This window comes from Trachemys scripta, chromosome 6 (assembly GCF_013100865.1).
Source record: "Trachemys scripta elegans isolate TJP31775 chromosome 6, CAS_Tse_1.0, whole genome shotgun sequence".
Classification (NCBI taxonomy): Eukaryota; Metazoa; Chordata; order Testudines; family Emydidae; genus Trachemys; species Trachemys scripta.
The window spans coordinates 18,389,153-18,415,000 of record NC_048303.1 but is presented as its reverse complement, the minus strand read 5'-3'; the positions used below and the strand labels follow the sequence as shown (position 1 = coordinate 18,415,000).

Below are 25,848 nucleotides of genomic sequence, written 5' to 3'. Positions count from 1 at the left end.
AAAGAGACCATAAACTAAAATATATGAATTGTAGTTGTAGCCATGTCGGTCCCAAGATATTAGAGAGACAAAGTGGGTGAGGTAATATAGTCTTTGGACCAATTTGTGTTGGTGAGAGAGAATCATAGAATCGTGTAATATCAGGGTTGGGAGGGACCTCAGGAGGTCATCTAGTCCAACCCCCTGCTCAAAGCAGGAACAATTCCCAACTAAATAATCTCAGCCAGGGCTTTGTCAAGTCTGACCTTAAAAACCTCTGAGGAAGGTTTATATTGTATTACCACCTCGTTAAGTAACCCATTCTAGTGTTTCACTACCCTCCTAGTGAAAAAGCTTTTCCTAATATCCAACCTAAACCTCCCCCACTGCAACTTGAGACCATTACTCCTTGTTCCATCATCTGGTACCACTGAGAACAGTCTAGATCCATCCTCTTTGGAACCCCCTTTCAGATAGCTGCTTTCAACTATCAAATTCCCCCTCATTCTTCTCTTCTGCAGACTAAATAATCCGAGTTTCCTCAGCCTCTCCTCATAAGTCATGTGCTCCAGCCCCCTAATAATTTTTGTTGCCTTCCGCTGGACTCTTTCCAATTTTTCCACATCCTCTGTGTAGTGGGGGGCCAAAAACTGGACACAGTACTCCAGATGAGGCCTCACCAATGCCGAATAGAGGGGAATGATCACGTCCCTCGATCTGCTGGCAGTGCTCCTACTTATACAGCCCAAAATGCCGTTGGCCTTCCTGGCAATAAGGGAACACTGTTGACTCCTATCCAGCTTCTCATCCACTGTAAGCCTTGGGTCCTTTTCTGCATAACTGCTGCCTAGCTACTCAGTCTGTAGCAGTGCATGGGATTCTTTCATCCTAAGTGCAGGACTCTTCACTTGTCCTTGTTAAACCTCATCAGATTTCTTTTGGCCCAATCCTCTAATTTGTCTAGGTCCCTCTGTATTCTGTCCCTATCCTCCAGCGAATCTACCACTCCTCCCAGTTTAGTGTCTTCTGCAAACTTGCTGAGGGTGCAATCCACGCCATCCTCCGGATCATTAATGAAGATATTGAACAAAACCGGCCCCAGGACCGACCCTTGGGGCACTCCGCTTGATACCGGCTGCCAACTAGACATGGAGCCATTGATCACTACCCGTTGATCCCGAGTCCATTCATTCAGCCCATACTTCTTTAACTTGCTGGCAAGAATAGCAAAGTTTTTGATACAGTCTCCCACAGTAAAGTCAAGGAATAACACATCCACTGCTTTCCCCTCATCCACAGAGCCAGTTACCTCATCATAGAAAGCAATTATGTTAGTGAGGCATGACTTGCCCTTGGTGAATCCATGCTGACTGTTCCTGATAACTTTCCTCTCCTCTAAGTGCTTCAAAATTGATTCCTTGAGGACCTGCTCCATGATTTTCCAGGGACTGTGGTGAGGCAGACTGGCCTCCTTCTTCCCTTTTTTAAAGATGGGCACTACATTAGCCTTTTTCCAGTCATCCAGGACCTCCCCCGATCGCCATGAGTTTTCAAAAATCTTGGCCAATGGCTCTGCACTCGCATCCAAAAGATTCAAATTTGGAAGAATATCTTTACCACACGCATGTTATCAGCATGACAATGTATTTTTCTTGCTGGGTCATTGCCACTTAAGTCTCAAAAGCAAAATAACATCAAATAATGAATAATAGCCTCAGTCTGGATTGTAAGCGATCCAGTAAGAGAGAAACCTACATTCCTCTCCCATATTGATCACCTTCACTGTTAGGGAAATACTCAAGTAAAGATATTGGCTGAAAGTCAGCTTAACTGAGGGCTGAATACAACATGGCAGTTGTAGCGAGAAAATAGTTCTGCTGTATACTGTGTATTTGTAGTCTGCGGATGAACTTAAAGTAAAATGCTAATGGAGTCACCATATCCAACATTTTTGGAAATGTAGCGTTGAATATCTGCCCTCAGATTTTCAAACGTTTCATTCAGAACTTTTGCTTTTAAATGCTGTATTTTTTGTAGCAGAATCCAATGCTATTCCTGTAAAAGGACTAAAGTAAAATCCTGTATAGTATTTCATAACGTCATTGGTATTGATCATTACGTTTTTTAAATTTTAATATTTTATTAGGTTTTATTGAATGCGAAGAACCCAATAATCGCCTAGACAAGTTTACAGGAACATTATTCTGGAGAAGCAGGACTTATCCACTGGATGCTGATAAAATTTTGTTGCGTGGCTGTAAAATCAGGAATACAGACTTCTGCCATGGAGTGGTCATATTTGCAGGTATTTATATAACAAACAGAAGTATATGAATTAAGTACAGCAAGATCACTAGGTAAAAGCTGCATCCCATAACTGTCCAGCATAGGCACTTCCATTAATTTCAACTGAAGCTCTTGTGTGACGGATAGATCCCTGAACACCCCACCTTTAAAAGGTGCAGAATCTTCAATTCCAGTTGTTTCCTGTATCAGTGTCCTGACTTGACAGCACTCGGCACACTACAGGATCAGACCCTATGTCTGCAAACTTACAAGGTCTAGTACACTTTTTTATGAAATGATATTCACGCTTGATGTCTTTCTTTTTATTTTTATGAATTTTGTTTTTGTGTGTTTTTTTTTTAGGAGGAGACACAAAAATAATGAAAAACAGTGGAAAGACCAGATTTAAAAGGACTAAAATTGACTCTCTCATGAACTACATGGTTTACACGGTAACAGACTTTGATTTGTTTTTTTTTTTTTTATTCTGTTACATTTTTGGAGTTCACGCTCTATAGGTGTGAATGTTGTCCTGTTATGCCTAGTTTCAATAATCATTATTCATAGTGCGACATACTATCAAGTATGTTCAGGTCCAAATTTAGGCACTAACCTTGCAAGTGCTGCATGGGTGGATCCCACTTTGTGGTTAGACACTCGATGTCAGTGGGCTTTGTGTCAGTGGTGGGTCTGCCTGTCTAGAACAGCAAGTAAGGTTGAGCCCTTATTATAAAGGAAAACAATTACAAAGTGAGTAAACAAACTTTCATTGATTTTTTTTTTTTTTTTTTTTTTTTTTTTTTTTTTAACAAATGCTCATTTTTTATTTTAAAATTAATTTTAAACATTTCACCTGCAATGTTATAAACTTTGGCTAAGTTAGATTTGAACTAAAACAAAAAAAAATTGGCCCCCAGGCACTTCACTGTTGCTAGTTTCATTTCCAAACGGAATTAAAATGCAATAGTTAAGTTATCTGCATATAGTAAAATGTGAAAATTAGACCTTAAAAACGTCTTCAGTTCAAACACAGGTCAATTTGAGGAAAAATCTGTCATATGTTCGTAACACAGGTAAAGACGTAGTGTCTTTGTAATTATTAATATCTTGGCAAATGTCCTCTTTTAAAACAGAACTTTCAAGGGAAAGGTTGCCCTAGTAGATCTGTTTTTCATTTTATTGAATAACTACTAAGAATACATCTCATGAGAATCTTCATAGAGGTCAAGGTTGGGAATCCAGCCTAGCAAATAAGGCCATTGACTTACAAAGAACACTCTTGGCACTTTATGTTCTAGATCTTTGTTGTATTGATCCTCCTGTCAGCTGGCCTTGCTATTGGACACACTTATTGGGAGCAACAGATTGGCAATACTTCTTGGTACCTCTATGATGGTGAAGACTACAGCCCTCCGTACCGTGGCTTCCTTAATTTTTGGGGCTACATCATTGTTCTTAACACTATGGTTCCCATTTCTCTCTATGTGAGGTAACTAAATCTTTGTTTTTAAAGTTGAAAATGTGGTGGGTATGGAGTAAAATTAATTGTATTTCCATTTGATGCGGTTTCCTCCAATCTCCCATTCCCCAAAAAATGTTGTGTTCTTTTCCTCTTACTGATATTTTCAAAGGAAGGTGAGCCATACTGTGTGTCACTAGGCTGTACAAAACTTGACTGAAAGATGCAAAATTAATGTTAAAAACACTTGGCCTCTTTAATAAATTTAATACTGTGTGGTGGTAAATTGCACACATGAACAAATTACTTCTCCAATATTCAAACAATGTACAGTGATAGGTCAGATCCTGAAAGAATTTACTTCTGTGTGTAAGCTAGTTCTGTACAGTCCTATTGAGAAACTGTATGGAAGAAGCTGCTTACAAGATTAGGCCCTATGTTGAATTTTTTCATATGTTCTACATTCAGCTTTTTTAAGACGGAGAACTGGCTCACACTTCATGTTTTACTGAAAAGTACTTTGAGTTTTGGCTGTCAGTTTAATATTCAATTAGCCCCCAAGATGATGTCTACTTTGTAGTTACATTTTACTATTGAATATAGTTTTCTCTCCAGTGGTGGTAATATGGGATCACCTTTGACATGCTCCATTTGGGGTCTCTTATCTGACTTGTACTGGACTGTTTAAACTGAGCTGTGCACTTTTAATCAATTGTTTTGAGTAGCTTGTATCCTGGGTGAGTTTTTGGACATAAACTAGCTCCTTTGTATAATTTCTAAATATTAACACATCTGATAACATGGGTTTATTTGCTTTACTGGTGTCCTTGAAAATCCATTCAGAACTTGATAGATCTATATAATGTCTTTGCATTTTAATGTATAGCAACCTGTTAATGGTATGATCTTGCTGTTGTGTTTTACTCAATTAGTGTTGAAGTGATTCGTTTAGGCCAAAGCTATTTTATAAACTGGGATCTGCAAATGTATTACCCTGAGAAGGATACACCTGCTAAGGCCCGAACCACCACTTTGAATGAACAGCTTGGACAAATCCACTACATCTTCTCAGATAAGACAGGAACGCTTACACAGAACATCATGGCATTCAAAAAATGCTGCATAAATGGACAAACATACGGTAAGTACATAAGAACACAAGAACAACCAAACTGGGTCAGACCAAAGGTCCATCTAGCCCAATATCCTGTCTTCCGACAGTGGCCAATGCCAGGTGCCCCAGAGGGAATGAACAGAACAGGTAATCATCAAGTGATCCATCCCCTGTCGCCCATTCCCAGCTTCTGGCAAACAGAGGCTAGGGACACCATCCCTGCAAATCTGGGTCATTGCTAACTATTACGCCTCTCTACTGGCAACTGTTTTTCAATCTTAACTGTTGCAAGCCCACTATATTAAGTGCTTATTTGTTAATGCACTTCAGTGACACAAGTGTGTTCCACTGTGAAAATTCTGATATTCTCAACCCCCAAAATATAAAGGGTATGGTACCTTTTTGCTTCTACAAGGACAGAGATCCAGCTGGTTCTGAGGGATGAACATGAGATTGCCTCTTCCAAAACATTTTCTCCCCTGTTCCACTCTCCGCACTCCCAGCTTGCGTGTAGTAGACAGAGGGGCAGGGATGGGGGGAGATGGCTATGGGAATTGGGCACTTTGCACATTAACCCCACAGAACACTTTGTGGTTATGTTAATGATAATCCAATCAGCATTAACTCACGCACTCTGGACTCTAGAAATCTCCGTTTTGGGGGAACTAATTGGTGGGTAGAGGGGTGAGCAGTACAATTTCTGAAGGAGCTTTACAGAGGGAGCAGAAAAAGGGACCAGGCACCATTATGCTGGTTTTCTGGCTCAATTTGCGTGGTCTCTGCCTGTCTAGTTAAGCTGGTTGGAACGCTTTTGGCTAACAGCATATTTTGACAAAACGTTAGTTTTGTCACAGCTGAAATATTTCATGGCGATTGTATCTTTTTTGATTTAAGTTTTTCGTCAAGAGGGGAGAAGAAAAGAGAGAGAGAGAGAGAGACTCTTTAACCTGGTGGCTGTGGCAGTGGGCTGGGTTGTAGGAGACCCAGATTCAAGATCCTACTCTGCTTGGTTCAGAGTGATCTGAGATGTAAACTCTGCATGATTTAGTTCCTGTGAGGAACAAAAACATATTTAAAACTTCAAAAATTGTCATGAAATGCAATTGTCATCCTCTGGCCAGCTCTGGTCCATGGGATCTGCTGGTTCTACTTCTTGCTTCACCTGAAGGGTGCAGATGTGCCAGTTTTGGTTAAACTTTCCTGACTAAATGATTGCTGCTAAAGTTATTCAAAATTGCTGTTGTTTTTTAGCCATTTTTAAAAGAGCCATAGCATAAAAAAAATTATAGCTGGTATTTAAGTCAATGCTGAGTAGAAATTATTGGAAATTTTGCCAAAGGAAAATTCTGTCTGTCAAAAAATGCTGATTTCTCAAAAGCAATATGTTTCACTGAAATATGTTGCCTTTCAGAAATTCATTTAGAACCAAATTTTGCAGAAAAGATGTTTCAATAAAGTCAAAAGTTCCATTTTTGACCTTTTTGTAACAGCATGTTTTACCTTTCATTTTGAAACTACCTTTGGTTTAATTTATTATATATCCTAAAATGAAAAATAAAATTTGAACAAAATGTTTTAATCAACCCAAAACTAATTTTGTTTGTTTTTGGTTTTGGTTTTTTTGGTGTTTTAGTTCACAGGATTTTTTTTTTTTTTTTTAATTTTGTTATGTAACAGAAAATCAGGTTCCCACAAGCTCTAATGCTGGCTGTGATTTTGAAGCTGTACTCCCATTTAAAGTTAATTGGAGTTTTATCATTGACTTCAGTGGAAACAGAGTTAAGCCAACACAGAGCACTTTTGAAAATTAAACCCTATATACTGTGAAATTATGGGTGCCAAAAAAAACCTAGATACCTGAAATTCCCTTTAATTTGTATTCTGTCTACTTTGAGCACTAGACATTGAAATTGTCAGATACTTACCTTTAAGATTTCAGAACAATATTGTTTCCATTACAGGAGAATCCAGGGATGAGTCTGGACGACATCAAAACCATGAAGAGGTAAGTCTCATAGACTCATAGACTTTAAGGTCAGAAGGGACCATTATGATCATCTGGTCTGACCCCCTGCATGCTGCAGGCCACATGACCCTTCCCTGGACTCTGCCATTGAAGTCCCCAATCCTGTGGCAGAGTCCAGGGAAGGGTCATGTGGCCTGCAGCATGCAGGGGGTCAGACCAGATGATCATAATGGTCCCTTCTGACCTTAAAGTCTATGAGTCTATGAGACTTACCTCTTCATGGTTTTGATGTCGTCCAGACTCATCCCTGGATTCTCCTGTAATGGAAACAATATTGTTCTGAAATCTTAAAGGTAAGTATCTGACAATTTCAATGTCTAGTGCTCAAAGTAGACAGAATACAAATTAAAGGGAATTTCAGGTATCTAGGTTTTTTTTGGCACCCATAATTTCACAGTATATAGGGTTTAATTTTCAAAAGTGCTCTGTGTTGGCTTAACTCTGTTTCCACTGAAGTCAATGATAAAACTCCAATTAACTTTAAATGGGAGTACNCTCTGCCACAGGATTGGGGACTTCAGTGGCAGAGTCCAGGGAAGGGTCATGTGGCCTGCAGCATGCAGGGGGTCAGACCAGATGATCATAATGGTCTGTTGACTTGTTTCAAGAAGAATGTGTTGAAAACACTGGGGCTTTGAAATAGGAGGTTTAGGATTTAATTTTTCTTTTAACTTAGGGGATTTTTGCCCTCCAAGTAATGAGAGGCTTTTATCTAGGCATGAAGTAATTGCATTCACCTCAAATTCTGTTCATTTTTTCCTAATCCAGCAAGTTGATTTTAGCTGGAACATGTATGCAGATGGGAAACTCGCGTTTTGTGATCATTATCTGATAGAACAAATTAGATGTGGAAAGGAGACTGAAGTTCGACAATTCTTTTTTCTGCTTGCAATTTGCCACACGGTAATGGTGGATGCTTCTGATGGTGAGTATTCTGTGTAAAATGGACACATGGTAGCTTCAACTTTAACATCATTCACACAAGTGAGATGGAACACCAGGCTACTGTATAAATCCTAAGCTAGTGCTTGCGCTAAAGATGCCCATCTCTACATGTGCCATGAAGTCTCAAATTTGACTTTTGAATTGTCACAATTTTGACATAAATATATATTAAATACCTGCTTCAATAAACATTTTCTGAATCTACGTTTTACAAATACAAAATACAGAGGACTTCGTGTTTTCGCAGTATTACACTTCGCTCTATGAAAACCTGTATTTGGTGTACAGAGTTTCAAAAGCATTAACACAAAATAAAGGGTAAAATAAACACACAGGTATAAGCACAGATTTTACATACACGTGTAATTTCACGCACTTGAAGTTAATCTTCAGTGGGATAACTCATGTATAAACAGTTAAGTATTTGTTTATGTGCTGGCATGATTAGGACTATAGACGCTTTTCCCCTTCAGTAAATGTGCTTTTTCCCCTCATAATGGTTCTAATATATGCACAAATATATACAGTGCCATAGAGGACTAAGTTGAATAAAGAGGAATGTTGAACTTTGCAATCTGAAGAATGAATAAAGGTTAAGGGTGCAGATGGGTGGCTGTGGGGAGAAGTGGTGAACTGTGGAAGCAAGGATAAAAGTCTGAGTCCAAACATACTCTGTATGCAAAAGGAGGGGACAAAGCGCTGAATTTTCCAGCCACTCTGTTGTCCTGGTCTTATCTGAATTCAGTAACTAGATTAAGATAAAGAAGGATGTGGATAAATTGGAGAGGGTTCAGAGAAGAGCCATGAGAATGGTTAAAAGGTAAGCAAACATACTTGTAGAGAGAGAGATTCAAGCAGCTCTATCTATTTAGCTTAACAAAGAGAAGGATTAAAGGGTGACTTTATTACAGTCTATAAATACTTGTGTGGAGACATGAGGAACAAATATTTGATGGATTTTTTCAGTCTAGCAAATAAAAGTTTAACATGATCCAATAACTGGAAGCTGAAGCTATACACATTCAGACTGGGTATAAGACATCCATTTTTAAATGAGAGCAATTAACCATAAGAGCAATTTACCAAAGATCATGGTAGATTTTTCCATCACTGGCAATTTTAAAATAAAGACTGAATGTTTTTCTAAAAGATTTGCACTAGGAATTATTTTGGGGAAGTTCTGTGGCCTGTGTTATACAGGAGGACAGACTAGATGGTCCCTTGTGGCCTTGGAATCTATGACTTTATTCACTGTAACTTTGTGCCTGCTTTTCTTGGTCTTCTCTAATTAAAGTTAATTTTTTCCAATGGTTAATGTGGCCACAGCTTTCTGTTTTGAGGCTGTTATCTTCCAAAATGCTGCAATGAAATAAATGAGAAATTAAGATTCTACAAATAAAAATCACTTGTATGTAGCCAAGTTCTGTTATCTCCATTTTACTGATGGAGAAGCTAAGGAAGAGAGGTTCAATGACTTGCCTATTTGAAAGGAGTCCAGGACAGGGATTAAATGAGCTCCCAGATTCTGTCTTTGAATTGCTAGACCATTCCAACTCCGTTTTTAAATTAAATCCACAGTAAAAATGGATCCTGAGTTATAGAAATCAAAAGTATAGAATATTAAACACCCCATATGGCCCTTGATTGCTACAAAGCATGGGGTTGTTAAAGTCCCAACTGACTATAAATGCAGCACACTAGACGAGGGCATCAGTTACTAACATATACTATGGCTTTCTTCCCTTTTCACTCTATTAATACTATAGGTGAGCTCAACTATCAAGCGGCCTCCCCAGATGAAGGAGCCCTGGTAACAGCAGCCAGAAACTTTGGATTTGCTTTTCTTTCACGAACTCAGAATACCATTACTATAAGTGAGATGGGGATTGAAAGAACTTATGATGTTCTTGCTATCTTGGACTTCAACAGTGATAGAAAACGAATGTCTGTTATTGGTAAGCTGATCTCAAAAAAGCTTTATTTTTAGAGACTCCTAAAGAGAAACTCTCTAAACCAGTAGAACGGAGGTTCTCACACTGTGCTGTTATGGTTGTCTTTGGCAAAATGGCTGGTTATATGGTGGTGGCTGCTCTGTATTTCCAGCTGCTAAAATGCTTTAAATGAAACTGAAATACACAGAAGGCTTTTCTAACCTTACTCTGACATGTTAAGTGATTGTTGTAGTGCTGTCAAAAGATATTATTCCTTTATCAGTGTGGTCCACCCAATTCTGAATGCAAGTGGAGGTGGTCTGTGAATGGATGCAGATGTGTCCACTGGACAATCTCTGTATTAAAATGCGGGTCCGTGTTATGAAAAGTTTGAGGACCCCTATAATGTCTAGTTCTTCTTCAAGTGATTGCTCATATCGATTCCAATTAGGTGCGTGCGCGTCGCATGCACAGTCGTCGGAAAGTGTTTCCCCAGCAGCACCAGTCAGGTCAGCTGTGGAGCCCCCTGGAGTGGCACCTTCAATACATGACCCTGCCGACCCGGCGCCTTCTCAGTTCCTTCTTACCTCCAGTGACGGTCGTTGGAACTGTAGCTTAGCAAGTTCTACCATGTTTCCCTAGCTTTGTTTGTTTGTTGTTTTCTGTAATTATTAGTTAGTTCTTAGTTAGTAGTTAGCTGTTGGGCTGGGGGGGTTTACCCTCTATCCCGACTGATTTTCCTTGGGAGGGTTTACATGCTCAAGTCCCAGGGGTTCAAGCCCTGCAAGTCCTGCAAAAGCCCATGCCAACAGGCGACCCCCATGACGCGTGTGTCTGGGGGAGGCTCACCAAGCCGACAAGTGCAGGATTTGTAAAGGGTTTTGCCCCAGAACTAAAAAGAGGCGAGACTTTTTGCCTCGCAGCTCCTTATGGAGGTGGCACTTAAACCACAGCCTCCACCAGCGTGGGAAGACCTGGCGCCAAGTTCATCAGTGCATAGCACCCCAGTGACGGAAGCGGCATCATGGTAGGACTCTGGCAGAGACCCGGGCACCACCGCTCCCCGGTGCCAAAACCAGTGGGGTCGATCCGGCACTACTCCCACTCACCAGCACAGAAGCAACACTGGAAGCCAGGGAGGAGCAGCTCTCCATCCCAGAGGCCCACCTCTCTGGAGTCAGCCAGTGGGGCACGTCCTTGAGAGGAGCACCAAGGGCCGAAGTCTATGGAGATGTCACTGTCAACTTCGGCCCCACAAGGGGGACCGTAAAGTTTGGTGCCGTTGGACTCCCCGGCCCAGGTCATCAAGGAGGTGGAATTGCCATCCACCCTGGATACCTTTAAGGCCATGAGGGACCTCATCGCCATGACAGTGCTGAGGTCACCCATCCTTTGCGCCAAGCCTCCGGTACCACATTGAGTGGCACCGTCTCAAGGCAAACTGGCAATGCTCTGTCCCTCGGCACCGCAGATAGAATCACGGCACCACTCGGGGCGGGTGCAGTCCCAAATCCATTTGGTCAGGTACACATTTGAGCGACTGGGTCTTCTCCTCAACTTGGGGAAGTCGACCTTGGAACCTACCCAAAGAATAGAATTCATCATTGCGGTGTTAGACTCCGTTCAGGCATGAGCACTTCTGCCAGAGACCCGATTCCAAGACATCCCAGACATAATTCAAAGCCTCCGGCAATTCCCAATCACAACAGCAAGGGGGTACCTGAGTCTCCTCGGCCACATGGCTGCTTGCACTTATGTGACCTGGCATACCAGGCTGCAGCTCAGGCCTTTGCAGGCATGGCTCACCTTGGCCTACTGCCCCGGGCATGACAGCTTGAATTCAGTAGTCACGGTGCCGGGGCAGGTCCTCACGTCTCTCCACTGGTGGCTCAGCCTTCAAGCAATGTGCGAAGGAGTCCCTTTCCTCACCCTTTCTTGTCCCTGATTATGGACGCGTCAGCTCTGGGATGGGGTGCCCATCTGGGAGACCTCCAGACACAGGGCCTGTGGTCGCAGGACAAGCTCTCTGTACATATCAACATCAAGGAGCTGATGGCGGTGCGCCCAGCCTGCAAGGCCTTTTAAGCCTGACTACAAGGCCAGTGTGTAGCAGTTCTAATGGACAACACCGCCACCATGTTTTGCATCAACAAGCAGGGTGGAGCCCGTTCCTCTCCCCTGTGCCAGGAGGCCCTCCAGCTGTGGGAGTTCTGCATAGCCTACTCCATTCACCTGGAAGTATCCTTTCTACCAGGAGTCCAAACAACACTCACAGACCACCTCAGCAGGTCCTTCTACACACACGAGTGGTACATTCGGCTGGATGTCATACACCTGGTTTTCCAAAGGTGGGGGTTTCCCTAGATCCACCTGTTTGCCACCCACCGCAACAGGAAGTGCCCAATGTTCTGCTCCTTCCAGGGCCACAGCCCAGGTTCGCTCACGGACGTATTCCTGCTACCCTGGAGAGGTCAACTGCTCTACTCCTTTCCCCCGTTCCCTCTCGTGCACAAGGTCCTGCTCAAGGTCCACAGGGATAATTCTGGTAGCTCTAGTTTGGCCTCGACAACACTGGTACACGGTGCTCCTGAAACTGTCGGTGGACACCCCGGCCACGTTACCTCTCCTCCCTGACTTACTCACTCAGGACCACGGTCACCTCCATCACCCCGACCTGCAGTCCCTCCACCTCATGGCTTGGAAGCTTCATGGCTGAACCCCATGAAACTTTTGTGCTCAGAACAAGTAAGGGAGGTCCTTCTTGGCAGCAGGAATCCCTCCACTAGAGCCACGTATCTGGCGAAGTGGAAGAGATTCTCGTGTTGGTGTCACCAGCATCGTACACCCTCTCCAGGCACCTGTACCTCTCATTTTGGAGTACCTTGTACACCTGAAACAGCAAGGCCTGGCGGCGTCCTCCATAAGGCTACACCTCGCTGCTATTTTGGCCTTCCACCCAGGAGAGTCCAGTGATCCATCTTCACCAACCCTATGGTTGGTCACTTCAAGGGTCTGGACCGCCTACATCCCCAGATCAGGTAGCCTGTCCCTGTGAGGAACCTCAACCTGGTCCTCTCCAGACTCATGGGGCCCCCGTTCAAACCACTGGTCCCTCCTGTATCTGTCATGGAAGGTAGCGAAAGTCCCTCACCTCTGGCCCACCTTACAGTTTTCCACAGGGATAAGATGCAACTCAGGCCTCACCCGGCCTTTCTTCCCAAGGTGGTGTCGCACTTCCACACCAGTCAGGACATTTTCCTGCCTGTCTTTTCCCCTAAGCTGCAGGCCAGTAACCGGGAGCAGAGGCTGCACTCCCTCAATGTTTGGCGAGCACTAGCTTTTTACATCAAGCGCACTAAGCCGTTCAGGAAGTTGAACCAGCTGTTCATAGCGGTGGCAGACTGGATGAAAGGGCTTTTGGTCTCATCTCAAAGAATATCCTCCTGGATCATGTCATGCATCTGCACGTGCTATGAACTGGCCAACGTACCAGCCCCGGCTCTTATGGCACATTCCACAAGGGTCCAGGCCTCGTCAGCAGCATTTTTGGCCCAGGTCCTGATACAGCAACTTGGTCTTTGGTACATATCTTCATTTCTCACTACGCCACTATCCAGCTCGCCAGAGATGATGCAGCTTTCAGCAGAGCGGTGCTACAATCAGCATTTCCTTAACTCTGACCCCACCGTCTACGTAAGGCTTGGGAGTCAGCTAATTGGAATCGATATGAGCAATCACTTGAAGAAAAAACTGTTACTCACCTCTAGTAAGTGTTGTTCTTCAAGATGTGTTGCTCATATCCATTCCAAACCCTCCCACCTTCCCCTCTGTTGGAATAACCGGTAAGAAGGAACTGAGGAGGCGCCGGGTCAGCAGGGTCATATATTGAGCGTCAGGAAGGCACCACTCCAGGGGGCTCCACAGCTGACCCGACGGGTGCTGCTAGGGGAAAAAATTTCCAATGACTGCACACGGCGTGCACGCATCTAATTGGAATGGATATGACCAACACATCTCGAAGAACACTTAGGAGAGGGGAGTGACCGTTTTGTTCGCATGCTGAAGTGTTATCTCACTTAATAGTAATGAACAGTTTTTTAGTTTTGATCTTAGTTTCTTCCATAGTACATGAAGTATAAATTCACTAAAACAATTTCAATAGTGGGCTATCAGACCATATCAAATTCAGGTTTATTTTATTTTATTGTGAGTGCAGGCACACTGCAACATATCTTCATTGTAGTCTCTCTCCTGCTCTTGTGAGCAAATTGTGTTTTGATGTTTTAAAAAAATGCTCTCAAAACACAGTTCTTACCAATTTCGATACCTTGTTTATTCGCAGCAGGGCTGAGGAGGAAATGATGTGTTTGTGAACCAGAATTAAGCTGTTGAGCTGCATCAAAGAGCTTATACCAGTATAAGAGAGAAACTTGATTTAGTAATTCTAATTCTAGGCATACCAGCCTCGAATGTCTCTTCCTGTTTAAAGAAGTTGTGTGTTGGTTGCCCTGTTATTTAACCTTCAGTTCTCTGATGGAATATTTCAGGTCTTCTAATTTAAAAAAAAAAAAGAGATCTTCCTGTTACCAGAAAACTGATGACATAATAGCGAGACACAAAATTCAGATCAGAAATGTATTCTTTATTACATCTACCCTTTGCTTTTTTTTTTTTTTTCCCTTCTCTGATTTAGTAAGAGAACCAGATGGAAACATTAAACTTTACTGTAAAGGAGCTGATACAGTAATTTATGAACGTTTGCATCCAATGAATCCTCAGAGACAGATTACACAGGAAGCACTAGATGTAAGTTTTGCTTTTTTAAATGCCATTTTTAACATGGGTAAAACTAAGCTATTTGCACCTACCTACAACTGCATTGAGTTGACTTATTTCTACTTTGCTAAATAATTGACATCGTACTACTAGAACAAAGTTTTCAAAAAAGCTGAATAGCATCCAAAACAACTTATTTTGCTGCTACTAGACGTTCTGTTGTTCGAAATCGGAACGTGATTTTTCCCCCTTTTTTCCTTTTTAATGGAATTGTATTTTAAATGTTTGCATTGTACATATTGAAATTAGTTTTTCATTATTTGAGAAACTTGCATGTCACTTCAGACCTTCCTGCTCCGTTCAATTTTTTCCTTGTACTTTGCAGCACGTTTTCTAGACCTACCTAGATTGACTGATAAATTGCACTATGTACTATTCCTGCATTGATTGTTTTACATTTTTTCCAAATGATTGTAGAATCTTCTATTTAACACCAGAAGTGAAGGATTAGAATGCTTTCAGGCTGCAACTCATTTTTGGATATTCTGCAGTGTCCAACTTTCACCATACACTCTGAGTACAACAGCAGCCAGTGACTGAGTTCTTTCAGATTGACTAGTCATAGCATGTCCTCTCAACTTCAATTTTAAGCCAATATTGAAATCTATGCAGCTTATTTCTCTTTTTTCCCCACAGATTTTTGCAAATGAGACCTTGAGGACATTATGCCTCTGCTACAAGGACATTAGTCATGGTGAATATGAAGCATGGAATAAAAAGTTCATGGAAGCTAGTGTAGCTGCAAGTAACCGTGATGAAGCCCTGGATAACGTATATGAAGAAATAGAAAAAAACCTTATTGTAAGTTTGATACGGCATTTGATACGGTCTCGCATTATATTCTTATCGATAAACTAGGCAAATACAATTTAGATGGGGCTACTATAAGGTAGGTGCATAACTGGCTGGATAACCGTACCCAGAGAGTTGTTGTTAATGGTTCCCAATCCTGCTGGAAAGGCATAACGAGTGGGGTACCGCAGGGGTCCGTTTTGGGACCGGCTCTGTTCAATATCTTCATTAACGACTTAGATATTGGCATAGCAAGTACGCTTATTAAGTTTGCGGATGATACCAAACTGGGAGGGATTGCAACTGCTTTGGAGGACAGGGTCATAATTCAAAATGATCTGGACAAATTGGAGAAATGGTCTGAGTTAAACAGGATGAAGTTTAACAAAGACAAATGCAAAGTGCTTCACTTAGGAAGAAAAAATCAGTTTCACACATACAGAATGGGAAGAGACTGTCTAGGAAGGAATACGGCAGAAAGGGATCTAGGGGTTATAGTGGACCACAAGCTAAATATGAGTCAACAGTGTGATGCTGTTGCAAAAAAAGCAAACATGATTCTGGGATGTATTAACAGGTGTGTTGTGAGCAAGACACGAAGTCATTCTTCCACTCTACTCTGCTCTGGTTAGGCCTCAGCTGGAGTATTGTGTCCAGTTCTGGGCACCGCATTTCAAGAAAGATGTGGAGAAATTGAAGAGGGTCCAGAGAAGAGCAACAAGAATGATTAAAGGTCTTGAGAACATGACCTATGAAGGAAGGCTGAAAGAATTGGGTTTGTTTAGTTTGGAAAAGAGAAGACTGAGAGGGGACATGATAGCAGTTTTCAGGTATCTAAAAGGGTGTCATAAGGAGGAGGGAGAAAACTTGTTCACCTTAGCCTCTAAGGATAGAACAAGAAGCAATGGGCTTAAACTGCAGCAAGGGAGGTCTAGATTGGACATTAGGAAAAAGTTCCTAACTGTCAGGGTGGTTAAACGCTGGAATAAATTGCCTAGGGAGGTTGTGGAATCTCCATCTCTGGAGATATTTAAGAGTAGGTTAGATAAATGTCTATCAGGGATGGTCTAGACAGTATTTGGTCCTGCCATGCGGGCAGGGGACTGGACTCGATGACCTCTTGAGGTCCCTTCCAGTCCTAGAATCTATGAATCTATTAATAAATTGTAATATTTTAAATTATAAACGTGTTTTTATTCGTGTCCAAATAGTAACAGACCATTGTGGAAACTGAATAGCCCTTTTTTGATTAGCACATTTGTGAGTACAATTTTAATTAAGATTTTGAGACTGCCAAAACTCAGTTCTAGAGAGCTTCAGGGAATGAAGGAACATGGATTTCTTTGGTTTAGCTTTCACTGGACTTTTTTCCTCCATTCCAGAAAGGCTGCTAATATCTCTGTAAGCAGTAGCACTAGCTCAGAAACGAGTTTTATTAAAAAAAAAGTTCAGGTTTTAAAATTTGATAGCTGTTTATCTATCTGCTGTGATGGTAACGGCATTACAAATAATTTGCAAAAGGGGAACCTTGCTATAGCTGTTCAAAGGTTATTTCCTCTTTAAAGCTTGGAAATACTTCTACTATTAAATTTATCTCCACTGTGTGTGATGCAACCGGTTAGTATGGTATGGAGTTAACTTGCCTTTATTTGAAGGATTGAATATTGCTTAATGTGCCTGACACAGGGGGTAAGACTAGATGGATCAAACAGTCTGATCGAGATATGTCACTCAGATAACTCTTAATTGGGTATATTCGAGACCACTTCATGAGAAGCAAGAGTATAAATTGCAAATAGCATTTAAAAAAACAAAAACCTCTCATCACAGTCATTGTGAAGATTTTTTTTTTTTTTTTTTTTTTTTTTAAGAAACCCAATACCTTGGACCAAATTGGGCTCTATTGAATTGGCAAATGCTATTGACTTTAAAAGAGTTTCTCTGGGGTAACTAGAAAGCAGAACTTGGCCATCTGAAGTATACCAAGAAAAAGTTTATTGTTAAAATGATCTGGTTAACTCTGAATTCCAGGATCACCACACTGTTAACTGCTGATTTCCCATTTGAGTCGGCAATATGTGTTGGACTGCTTTTCTAAAAATTAACCATAGATCAGAGTGTTGGCAAGCCATCTCAGTCATGCAGCCCAGCTTGCAACAGTATTGTTGTGGGAATCTTTCTTACAGTAAATTTTTCTGGATTTAAGAAGTCTCGGATATATCCTCTTTTGAACTCTTTGCTGCAAACAAACTGCACAATTATGACTATAAATGGGATCCACTTACTGAGGAAACTTCATGCTGGCAGTTTGTTTTAGTCCACACCACTATTATGCTCTATTTAGTAATATCAACCACCTGTTAATCACTCTTTATCTGCTACCTTTACCACCTTGTTAGTGGTATTGGATAGTGCAAGACTTCATGGTGTCACTGTCCCTCTTAAAAGCACTTCTGTTACATTAGGCTCTTGACATTCTCTCTTGGGTCGGGGGGAGGGATAGCTCAGTGGTTTGAGCATTGGCCTGCTAAACCCAGGGTTGTGGGTTCAATCCTTGAGGGGGCCACTTAGGGATCTAGGGCAAAATCAGTACTTGGGTCCTGCTGGTGAAGGCAGGGGGCTGGACTTGATGACCTTTCCATCCTAGGAGACAGGATATCTCCATTAATTTAATTTAATTTATTTATTTACTGTGTGAGTTCAGTAAAACATTATTTAAACACTGTGGGGAACATGTCGTTAAAACATAAAATTCAGTATCTGAAGTGGAGAATTTATTAGTCTGACGAAGTGGGCATTCACCCACGAAAGCTTATGCTCCAATACATCTGTTAGTCTTAAAGGTGCCACAGGACCCTCTGTTGCTTTTTACAGATCCAGACTAACACGGCTACCCCTCTGATACTATCTAGTTGTAATTATTGTAAACAAATCCTATATGTAACTGGGAAGGAATACAATACACAGATGAAAATGTTTCCTGTGGTGTCCTACATAATAACAACTATCAGTCATCTAGTTCTGTAATGGTGGTGTTTATTATCATCATAGTACCTAGGAGCCCTAGTCATGGACCAGGACCCCGTTGTGCTAGGTGCTGTACAAACAGACCACAAAAAGATGGTTCCTGCCCCAATGAGCCTACAATCTAAGCATAAGACAAGAGACAACAGTATCTTCTTCCGTATCTAAATAGCTTCATTTTATACTACAAACTAAACCTGTTTTCTCTCTGAATTTTCGTCTTATTAAACGCTTGTGTTCCCAATAACTTCCAGCTCTTGGGTGCTACAGCTATTGAAGACAAACTACAGGATGGTGTTCCAGAAACAATTTCCAAACTTGCAAAGGCGGACATTAAAATCTGGGTGCTTACTGGTGACAAAAAAGGTATATTTACAGTACTATAATAATAGCAGAAACATGAGATCTTATGGTTGGAAACTGAAGCTAGACAAATTCAGGCTAGAAATAAAACTCAAATTCTCAACTGGGTAACTAATCACTGGAACAACTTCCGTAGGGATATCATGGATTCTTTGTCACTTGAAGTCTTTAAATCAAGACTGGATATATTTCTAAAAGATGTGCAATATCTCAGATGGAAGTTCCGCTTAATGCTGAGTTTACTGAGATTGTATGGTCTGTGTTGTGCAGGAGGTCAGACTAGATGACCATCATGGCCTTAACCTATGAATTATTTTCAGAGAAAAATCTTTGCTATATTTCCAAATGAGAGACTAATGTATGACAATTGGTTGCCAACTAATTAACTTGTCCAATCACAAAGGTAACTGATTGGAAAATAATGTTGATGACAGACATGACTTTAACAGAAGAATGAGTTGCTAGTTCCATTATTAACTCCTGTTTCTATGGTTATAAAACCTGGCTGTTTCATGCAAGTGAATTTTGTCTTTTAAATTGCTGGGACAAAAAGGAAACTTTCTTCTTAAAGATGGTTTTGCAAAAGAGAATAAACCTTTAAGTGACTTGCCCATTATCACACAGGAACTTGGTGGTAGAGGCAGGGATAGAATCCAATTCTCCAGGGTAATGTTCACCTGCCTTAACCATGAACAATCCTTACTCTTCCTGCAGTCTGTGCCTCATTTACTACACACCTTCCAACTTCTGCAAAAATGAAGCAGGGGTTCTTCAGATGAGTTTACTTAACTATACAACCATAACTCAACCCCAGAGCAAGTCTATCCTGTACAGAGGTTCTGTGAACACAATAGTATATGTGATCATGTAATGAGATTATCATAATGCATACGCACCAGGAGGCTAATACACAGGCATTTTCTAACTTCTGACTACTTCATTTTAAAAGTGGATGTTCGTAAGGGTTTTTTTGTGCATGTGTGCACGTGTGTGTAATTTCCTAGGTTATTAAAAAGGCAAACAAAAAACCAAATTCCATAATGTAGTATTATATTGACACTCACAGGCGTCGTCATTGAGGTTAGAACCAAGTTTACATCCACCGCACAGCACAGTTATAGTGGAGTAAATGAGGATAATAGTAGGTTCTCCTTAAGCTTGGAAGGATCAGATTTTTCTCAGGAAATATCAGTCGCACTATACAAACCAATGAAAAAATATTTCCATCGATGATCATTGAAATTTACAGATAAGCAAAGTAAGAAAAACACTTCTTGAGAACTTCTTAGAACGTGATTTAATATTGAAATTTAGACATATTGATGATGGCAGTTTGTGTTTTAATGGTTTTAAAACTAATTTAAAATGCTTAAAACCCATAATTTTGCACAACTGAAAAAATAAATAGATAAAAACAAAAAAAGCTTAAAAATAAAAATCAAGGTTATCCATTGGAATTTTTTTTAATCAAATTCTGCCAAACCTAGTTATCTTGTTTGTGGACCAGCATTAGAGAGGAATGAGATGCAAGCTGCTGCCCCATCCCCTCTGACTTGTCTCTATCCTTTCTTTTCCCCCACTCCTGGCTCCTTGTGCCATTCCCATTCTCCTTGACATCCCAGTCTCCATTCCTTAGGTGTCTTGTGCCACTTTTCTTGCTTAGCCAGACCCAGTCTCTGGACTCACTGTCAGAGTCCCAGTGTCTCCCCCTCCCCACAATCAGTCCCAGTCTCATCAGACTCCTTGTTCCAATCTATGCCTTTCCCTCCCCCAGTCCACCTTTTGTTCCCTCTGCATTCAACTCAGACTGCTTCCTACTCTATGGTGCCTTGGTGCCAGCAGGGGCACCACTGAGAGCACAGGAGACACAGGCTCCCTGCTCCCAGTCCTAGTGCATGACTCCACCCCAGGTCGGAGCAGCCACTGAAGCAGGGGTCACCAACCGGTCGATTGTGATTGACTGGTCGATCTTAGAGGATCTCCCAGTCAATCGCAATCTCTGGTGGTGCATTGTGGCTGCCACTAAGGCAGGCTCCCTGCCTACCCTGACCCCATGCCACTCCTGGAAGCAGCCAGTGCAGCCCCAGGGCCAGGGGGGCAGGGGTCTCCCTCCACGTGCTGCTCCTGCCTGCAAGCACCTCCCCCGCAGTTCCCATTGGCTGGGAGAGCTGTGTGGGCAGTGCTTGCAGAGGGGCAGCACGCGGAGCCACATGCCCCCCCACTGACGGCACCCCATACCCCCTCCTGCACCCCAAGCCCCATCCTGAGCCAGCACCCTGTACCCACTCCTGCACCCCAACACTCTGCCCCAGCCAGGAGCCCCCTCCTGCACCCAAACCTCCTCCCAAAGCCTGCACCCGGCACCCCCTCCTGCACCTCAACCCCCTGCCCCAGCTCAGCCCAGAGCCCCTTCCCACACTGTGAACCTCTCATCCCACAGCCCGTACCCCATCCCAAACCCCAAACTCCTACCCCAGCCCGGTGAAAGTGAGTGAGGTTGGGGGAGAGTAAGTGACAGAGCACGGGGGATGGAGTGAGCAAGGTGGGGCTTTGTGGAAGGGTCAAGGCCTAGGGGTATGGGCGGGGTAGATTCTGGTTTGCCCTTAGATTCAAAAAGTGATCTTGGGCATAAAAAGGTTGGAGATCACTGCTCCCCAGAAAGTGACATTCCTCTTGCTGAGCTGCTAGGCTGGGAACTGCCAATGGGAGCTGTGGGGGTGGTGCTTGCATGTGTAGGGGCTGCCTGAGCTACCCCTGAGCCAGGCGCACTGGCCGCTGCAGAAGTCGCAGAAAGTCACGGATGACGTCTGTGACAAACTCACAGCCTTAATAATGATTCATTAAAGAATCTTAGTAACGTGTGACTTTGTTACAGAAACTGCTGAAAACATTGGATTTTCTTGTGAACTTTTAACAGATGAAACTACAATCTGCTATGGAGAGGATATCAGGTAAGTTACAAGCATACACAATTCTTTGTGTAGGAGTTTAAAATCTCAAATTTCAAAATATTGAAAGTAACCACACTGTTCCTGTGGCTTGCTTTCTTTATCTGGCTATCTCCTTTGATTCCTCCTATATGGTGTTTACAATGCTTTAACAGTGTAACTGAAACGCAGGCTGTGTCTACTCTACGAGCTGGAGGTGTGATTCCCCTGCTCACGTATGCATAATTGTGCTAGCCCCTATCGAGCCAGTGTGAGTGCAAATAACAGTATAGCCATGGTAGAGTGGGTAGAGGCAGTGGAGGCACGGCTGAACCATGCAGAATACATACCTGATCAAGCTAGCGCAAGTATGTGTACATCAGCAAGGGGAATCACACCCCTATTTTGTAGCACAGATGTAGCCACAGTAGTGGCCAATATTCAGTTATGCTGTGGTTTGTGGATTTTTTATTTATTTTTACTATTTTGCATAGTAGTTTACCAAGGCAACCTACTTATTGTTAGGGCCCTACCAATTTAGTGGCCATGAAAAATGTGTTACGGACCATGAAATCTGGTCTTTAGGGTGATTTTACCCTATACTATACAGATTTCACGAGGGAGACCAGTGTTTCTCAAACTGGGGATCCTGACCCAAAAGAGGGTTGTGGGGGAGGTCATAAGGTTATTTTAGGGGGGGGTCACAGTATTGCCACCCTTACCTCTGGGCTGCCTTCAGAGCTGGACAGCCAGAGGGCAGCGGTTGTTGGCCAGGCGCCCAGCTCTGAAGGCAGCACCCGCGAGCAGCAGTGCAGAAGTAAGGGTGACAATATCATACCATGTCATTGTTACTTCTGCACTGCTGCTGCCTTCAGAGCTGGGCTCCTAGCCACCAGCTGCTGCTCTCTAGCCGCGCAGCTCTGAAGGCAGTGCTGCCTCCAGCAGCAGCGCAGAAGTAAGGGTAGCAGTATCACAACCCCCCTACAATAACCTTGTGACCCCCGCCCTCCTCCACAACTCCATTTTGGATCAGGACCCCTACAATTACAACACCGTGAAATTTCAGATTTAAATGGCTGAAATCATGAAATTTACGATTTTTTAAATCCTATGACCGTGAAATTGACCAAAATGGACTGTGAATTAGGTAAGGCCCTACTCATTGTGGATCAGGCAGAAACATGTCTTTTAAAAACAGTGGAGGTAATAAGCCAACCATTGTTGACTTGATGCTACCACAATAACTAAATAACTCAGTTCAGCACCTTGTATAAGTACTTCACTAAGTTAGGACAACAGATGCTTACGTAGCACCTTTCACCCAGAAAGATCCTAACATACTTTACAGATTGTTGAAGCTCTCGATAGTTAAGACATACAATATCAACTTTATCCACCACTGTAATACAGTAACCTCTAGGATGAAAATATAGCAGCTGTTTCAGAGAAATAGCAATACAACACATCTTACAGTAGAAATTGAAGATTTTTTCCCCTAAACAAATTTACAAGAATGGGGAAACTTAAGATATCAAGTTATAATCACCTAGCTGGAATACTGCAACTAATGCTCTTGCTTTTATAAAAAGTGCCATGCAATTTTTAATAACCATAAGAGGCCAGGATTTTCCCTTTTTATTTAATTTGAAAGACATTATCAGTATCAGGGGAATGCAATTTACCCTTTGTGTTAGGGCTTTGGAGCAATACTGACGAAGAACGCTACCCACAGAGTTGTTAACCACTTCTTACATCATATGCTGTATGCCTTTCTTGCAGATCTCCCATCCAAGTACTGAGCAGTTCACACTTAGCTTGGTTTGAAGTCTACCTTTAGATTTCCCATAAATAGGGCCCACTATAATAGTAACTATAAAAATAAGTCAGTATTTGTAGTTTTTAGATGATCTACATTAAAACTCTTCATTCATTTTCCAGTGCTCTTCTTCAAACAAGGTTGGAAAACCAGAATAACAAAGCTGAATCAAATATAAACTCCTCTCAAAGAAAGAATGAGCCATTCTTTCAATCTGGTAGAAATCGTGCTTTAATAATCACTGGTTCCTGGCTGGTATGTATAAAGCAGACTCTTCCATTACTTCAATTTGGGGAGTTTTCTGGGATACATAATAGGTCAAAGGCTAATAGTGCTGTAAATTGGAATCCTATGTTTCTTATCGTTAACTACTCCTTCATTCACTTGATTGCTGTCCTGAGGCACCCAATGAAAGATATTTAACCTCTCTGCCTCAGTTTCCTCCATCTATAAAAATGCCAAACTATAAAACTAGTCTTTGAAAATATCATAGATAAAGCAATAAAATCTCTCATTTATCAACGTTTACCATCAAAGCAAAAAAGAATCTCCTGTAAAAAGAACAATCTAATGTTAGAATTATTCGTAATCAGAATAATTACTCTGAAAGTCAAGTGCTAAAGAACCAGAAAGATGCAAAATTAGATCTTTCAAGCCCCAACATGCTCTGAACAGACAGCAGTCATTACTTCATTGTTGAAATACAGGAGGTCCCCAGTATACGTCTCCACCTTATCTGTTGTTTCGCATATCTGTCGCTCGTCAATAGGGGAACATGTTCCAATTCACATCGGGCCCGATCTGCATATCCGTCATTTGCAATACTTTACTGTAAGTTGCAAATGAGGGATATGCGGACTGACATGAATCGGAATACGTTCCCCTATTGATGAGCAACAGATATGCGTAGCCACAGGTGGGCTGTGGCCCACCCACTTAACATCCAGGCCCACCCCCGCAGTACCGGCTCTGCTCCCGCCCCAATGCTTGCTTCACACCACCCATCCGGTGCTTCAGCTGGGGAGTAGGGTCGGGGTGCAGGCCTTGCCCTGCTCCGCTTCCCTGGAACTCCAGCCATGGAGCGGCATTGGGGGCTTGCCCCACTCCGCTCACCCAGCCCTCCTGCCAGGAAGTGGGGTTGGGGAGCGGGGGCTTCCAAGCCCCCAACCCCTGCTCCCTGGCTGGAGCACCGGACCAGGGCAAGCCCCTGTGTCCCAACACAGCTCCCCAGCTGGAACTTTGGAGTGGGGCAAGCCCCTTCACCCCAACCCCGCTCCCTGGCAGGAGCACCAGGTGGAGCAGGACAAGCCCCTGACACCGATCCCTGGCAGGAGCGCCAGGCTCCCCTGCCAGGTGGAGCAGGACAAGTCCCCGTTCCTGCTCCCCTGCCAGACATAGCAGGATAAGCCCTTGCACCCCGATCCCACTCCCCAACAGGAGCCTGGGGGGCGGCAGGGCGGACCATGTGGGAGTGCAGGGGGCACACATTTTTCTGGGAGCCCCTGGTCAGCGCATTTATCATTTGTGTTCTTTCCCCCGCCCCAAAGGCTGGCTGGAGGGGGAGAGAGGCCGCCAGATCACTCCTACCCCTCTGCCCCCCATCATTACCCGCCCACCCAAGTGTCCCCCTCCTGTCTACACCACTGCTGTACCAGCAGGTCCCTGGTATATGTTGTTTTGGTATTTGTGGCCCTTTTCAAGAACACAACCCCAACGTATACCGGGGACTCCCTGTAAGAGGGTATGTCTGAGAGCAAAAGTGTGAACAAAGTGTCAGAAATAAAAGGAAGCAGGCTCATATGGTACCTTGTACTGTGGTCTGATGTTTTAAGAGTTCAGAAAACACTGAAGGACTTTCAGTAAAGAAGTGACCTGGTTGGCAATCCAAGTATTGGTGAGAATCCTATTGGCAGAATTCTATACAAACCAGAATGGGAGGAGATAGATCAGCAAATAACAAATTTAAAACTATTCAGCTTAGACGTGACCATTAATCCATGTATAAGTCTGTGCCTCAACTGGATAATCCATAAATCAAAACCCAAAGATCATACCTGAAATGATGAGCTTCACTGTCTTGCTAATATTAGGCTTCAGAGGGAGCTCACACCAGTACAAATCACGGCATTTGACAATGACAGCTTGGTGTTCCAGGTGATCACACTTTCCATTTTTTTTTTTTTTTCAAAAAAACCTTAATATCACAGAAACTAATATTATTCTTTAAAATGAATTAGCTGAAGATAGAAAAAGGATTTTTTCCATTAATTTCTGCAAGAAGTATTACAATAGAATAAGTTGCACAAAAACCTACCACATTCACTGTCTCCTTTTCTTCAGGGAAGTTTCA

At 42.6% G+C, this 25,848-nt stretch overlaps 1 protein-coding gene across 1 annotated transcript in view; it reads left to right on the top strand.

Annotated features, from left to right (window-relative positions):
• Positions 1-25,848, top strand: part of ATP8B1 (ATPase phospholipid transporting 8B1) — a 118,420-nt gene that overhangs the window by 79,655 nt on the left and 12,917 nt on the right. Inside the window, exons 10-21 of the mRNA XM_034774867.1 lie at positions 2,126-2,284; positions 2,629-2,717; positions 3,564-3,754; positions 4,657-4,865; positions 6,800-6,843; positions 7,633-7,789; positions 9,576-9,764; positions 14,434-14,546; positions 15,213-15,377; positions 18,647-18,758; positions 21,631-21,706; positions 23,621-23,753. Of these exons, the coding sequence (XP_034630758.1) occupies positions 2,126-2,284; positions 2,629-2,717; positions 3,564-3,754; positions 4,657-4,865; positions 6,800-6,843; positions 7,633-7,789; positions 9,576-9,764; positions 14,434-14,546; positions 15,213-15,377; positions 18,647-18,758; positions 21,631-21,706; positions 23,621-23,753 (1,637 nt within the window). The remainder of the gene's footprint in view (positions 1-2,125; positions 2,285-2,628; positions 2,718-3,563; positions 3,755-4,656; positions 4,866-6,799; positions 6,844-7,632; positions 7,790-9,575; positions 9,765-14,433; positions 14,547-15,212; positions 15,378-18,646; positions 18,759-21,630; positions 21,707-23,620; positions 23,754-25,848) is intronic.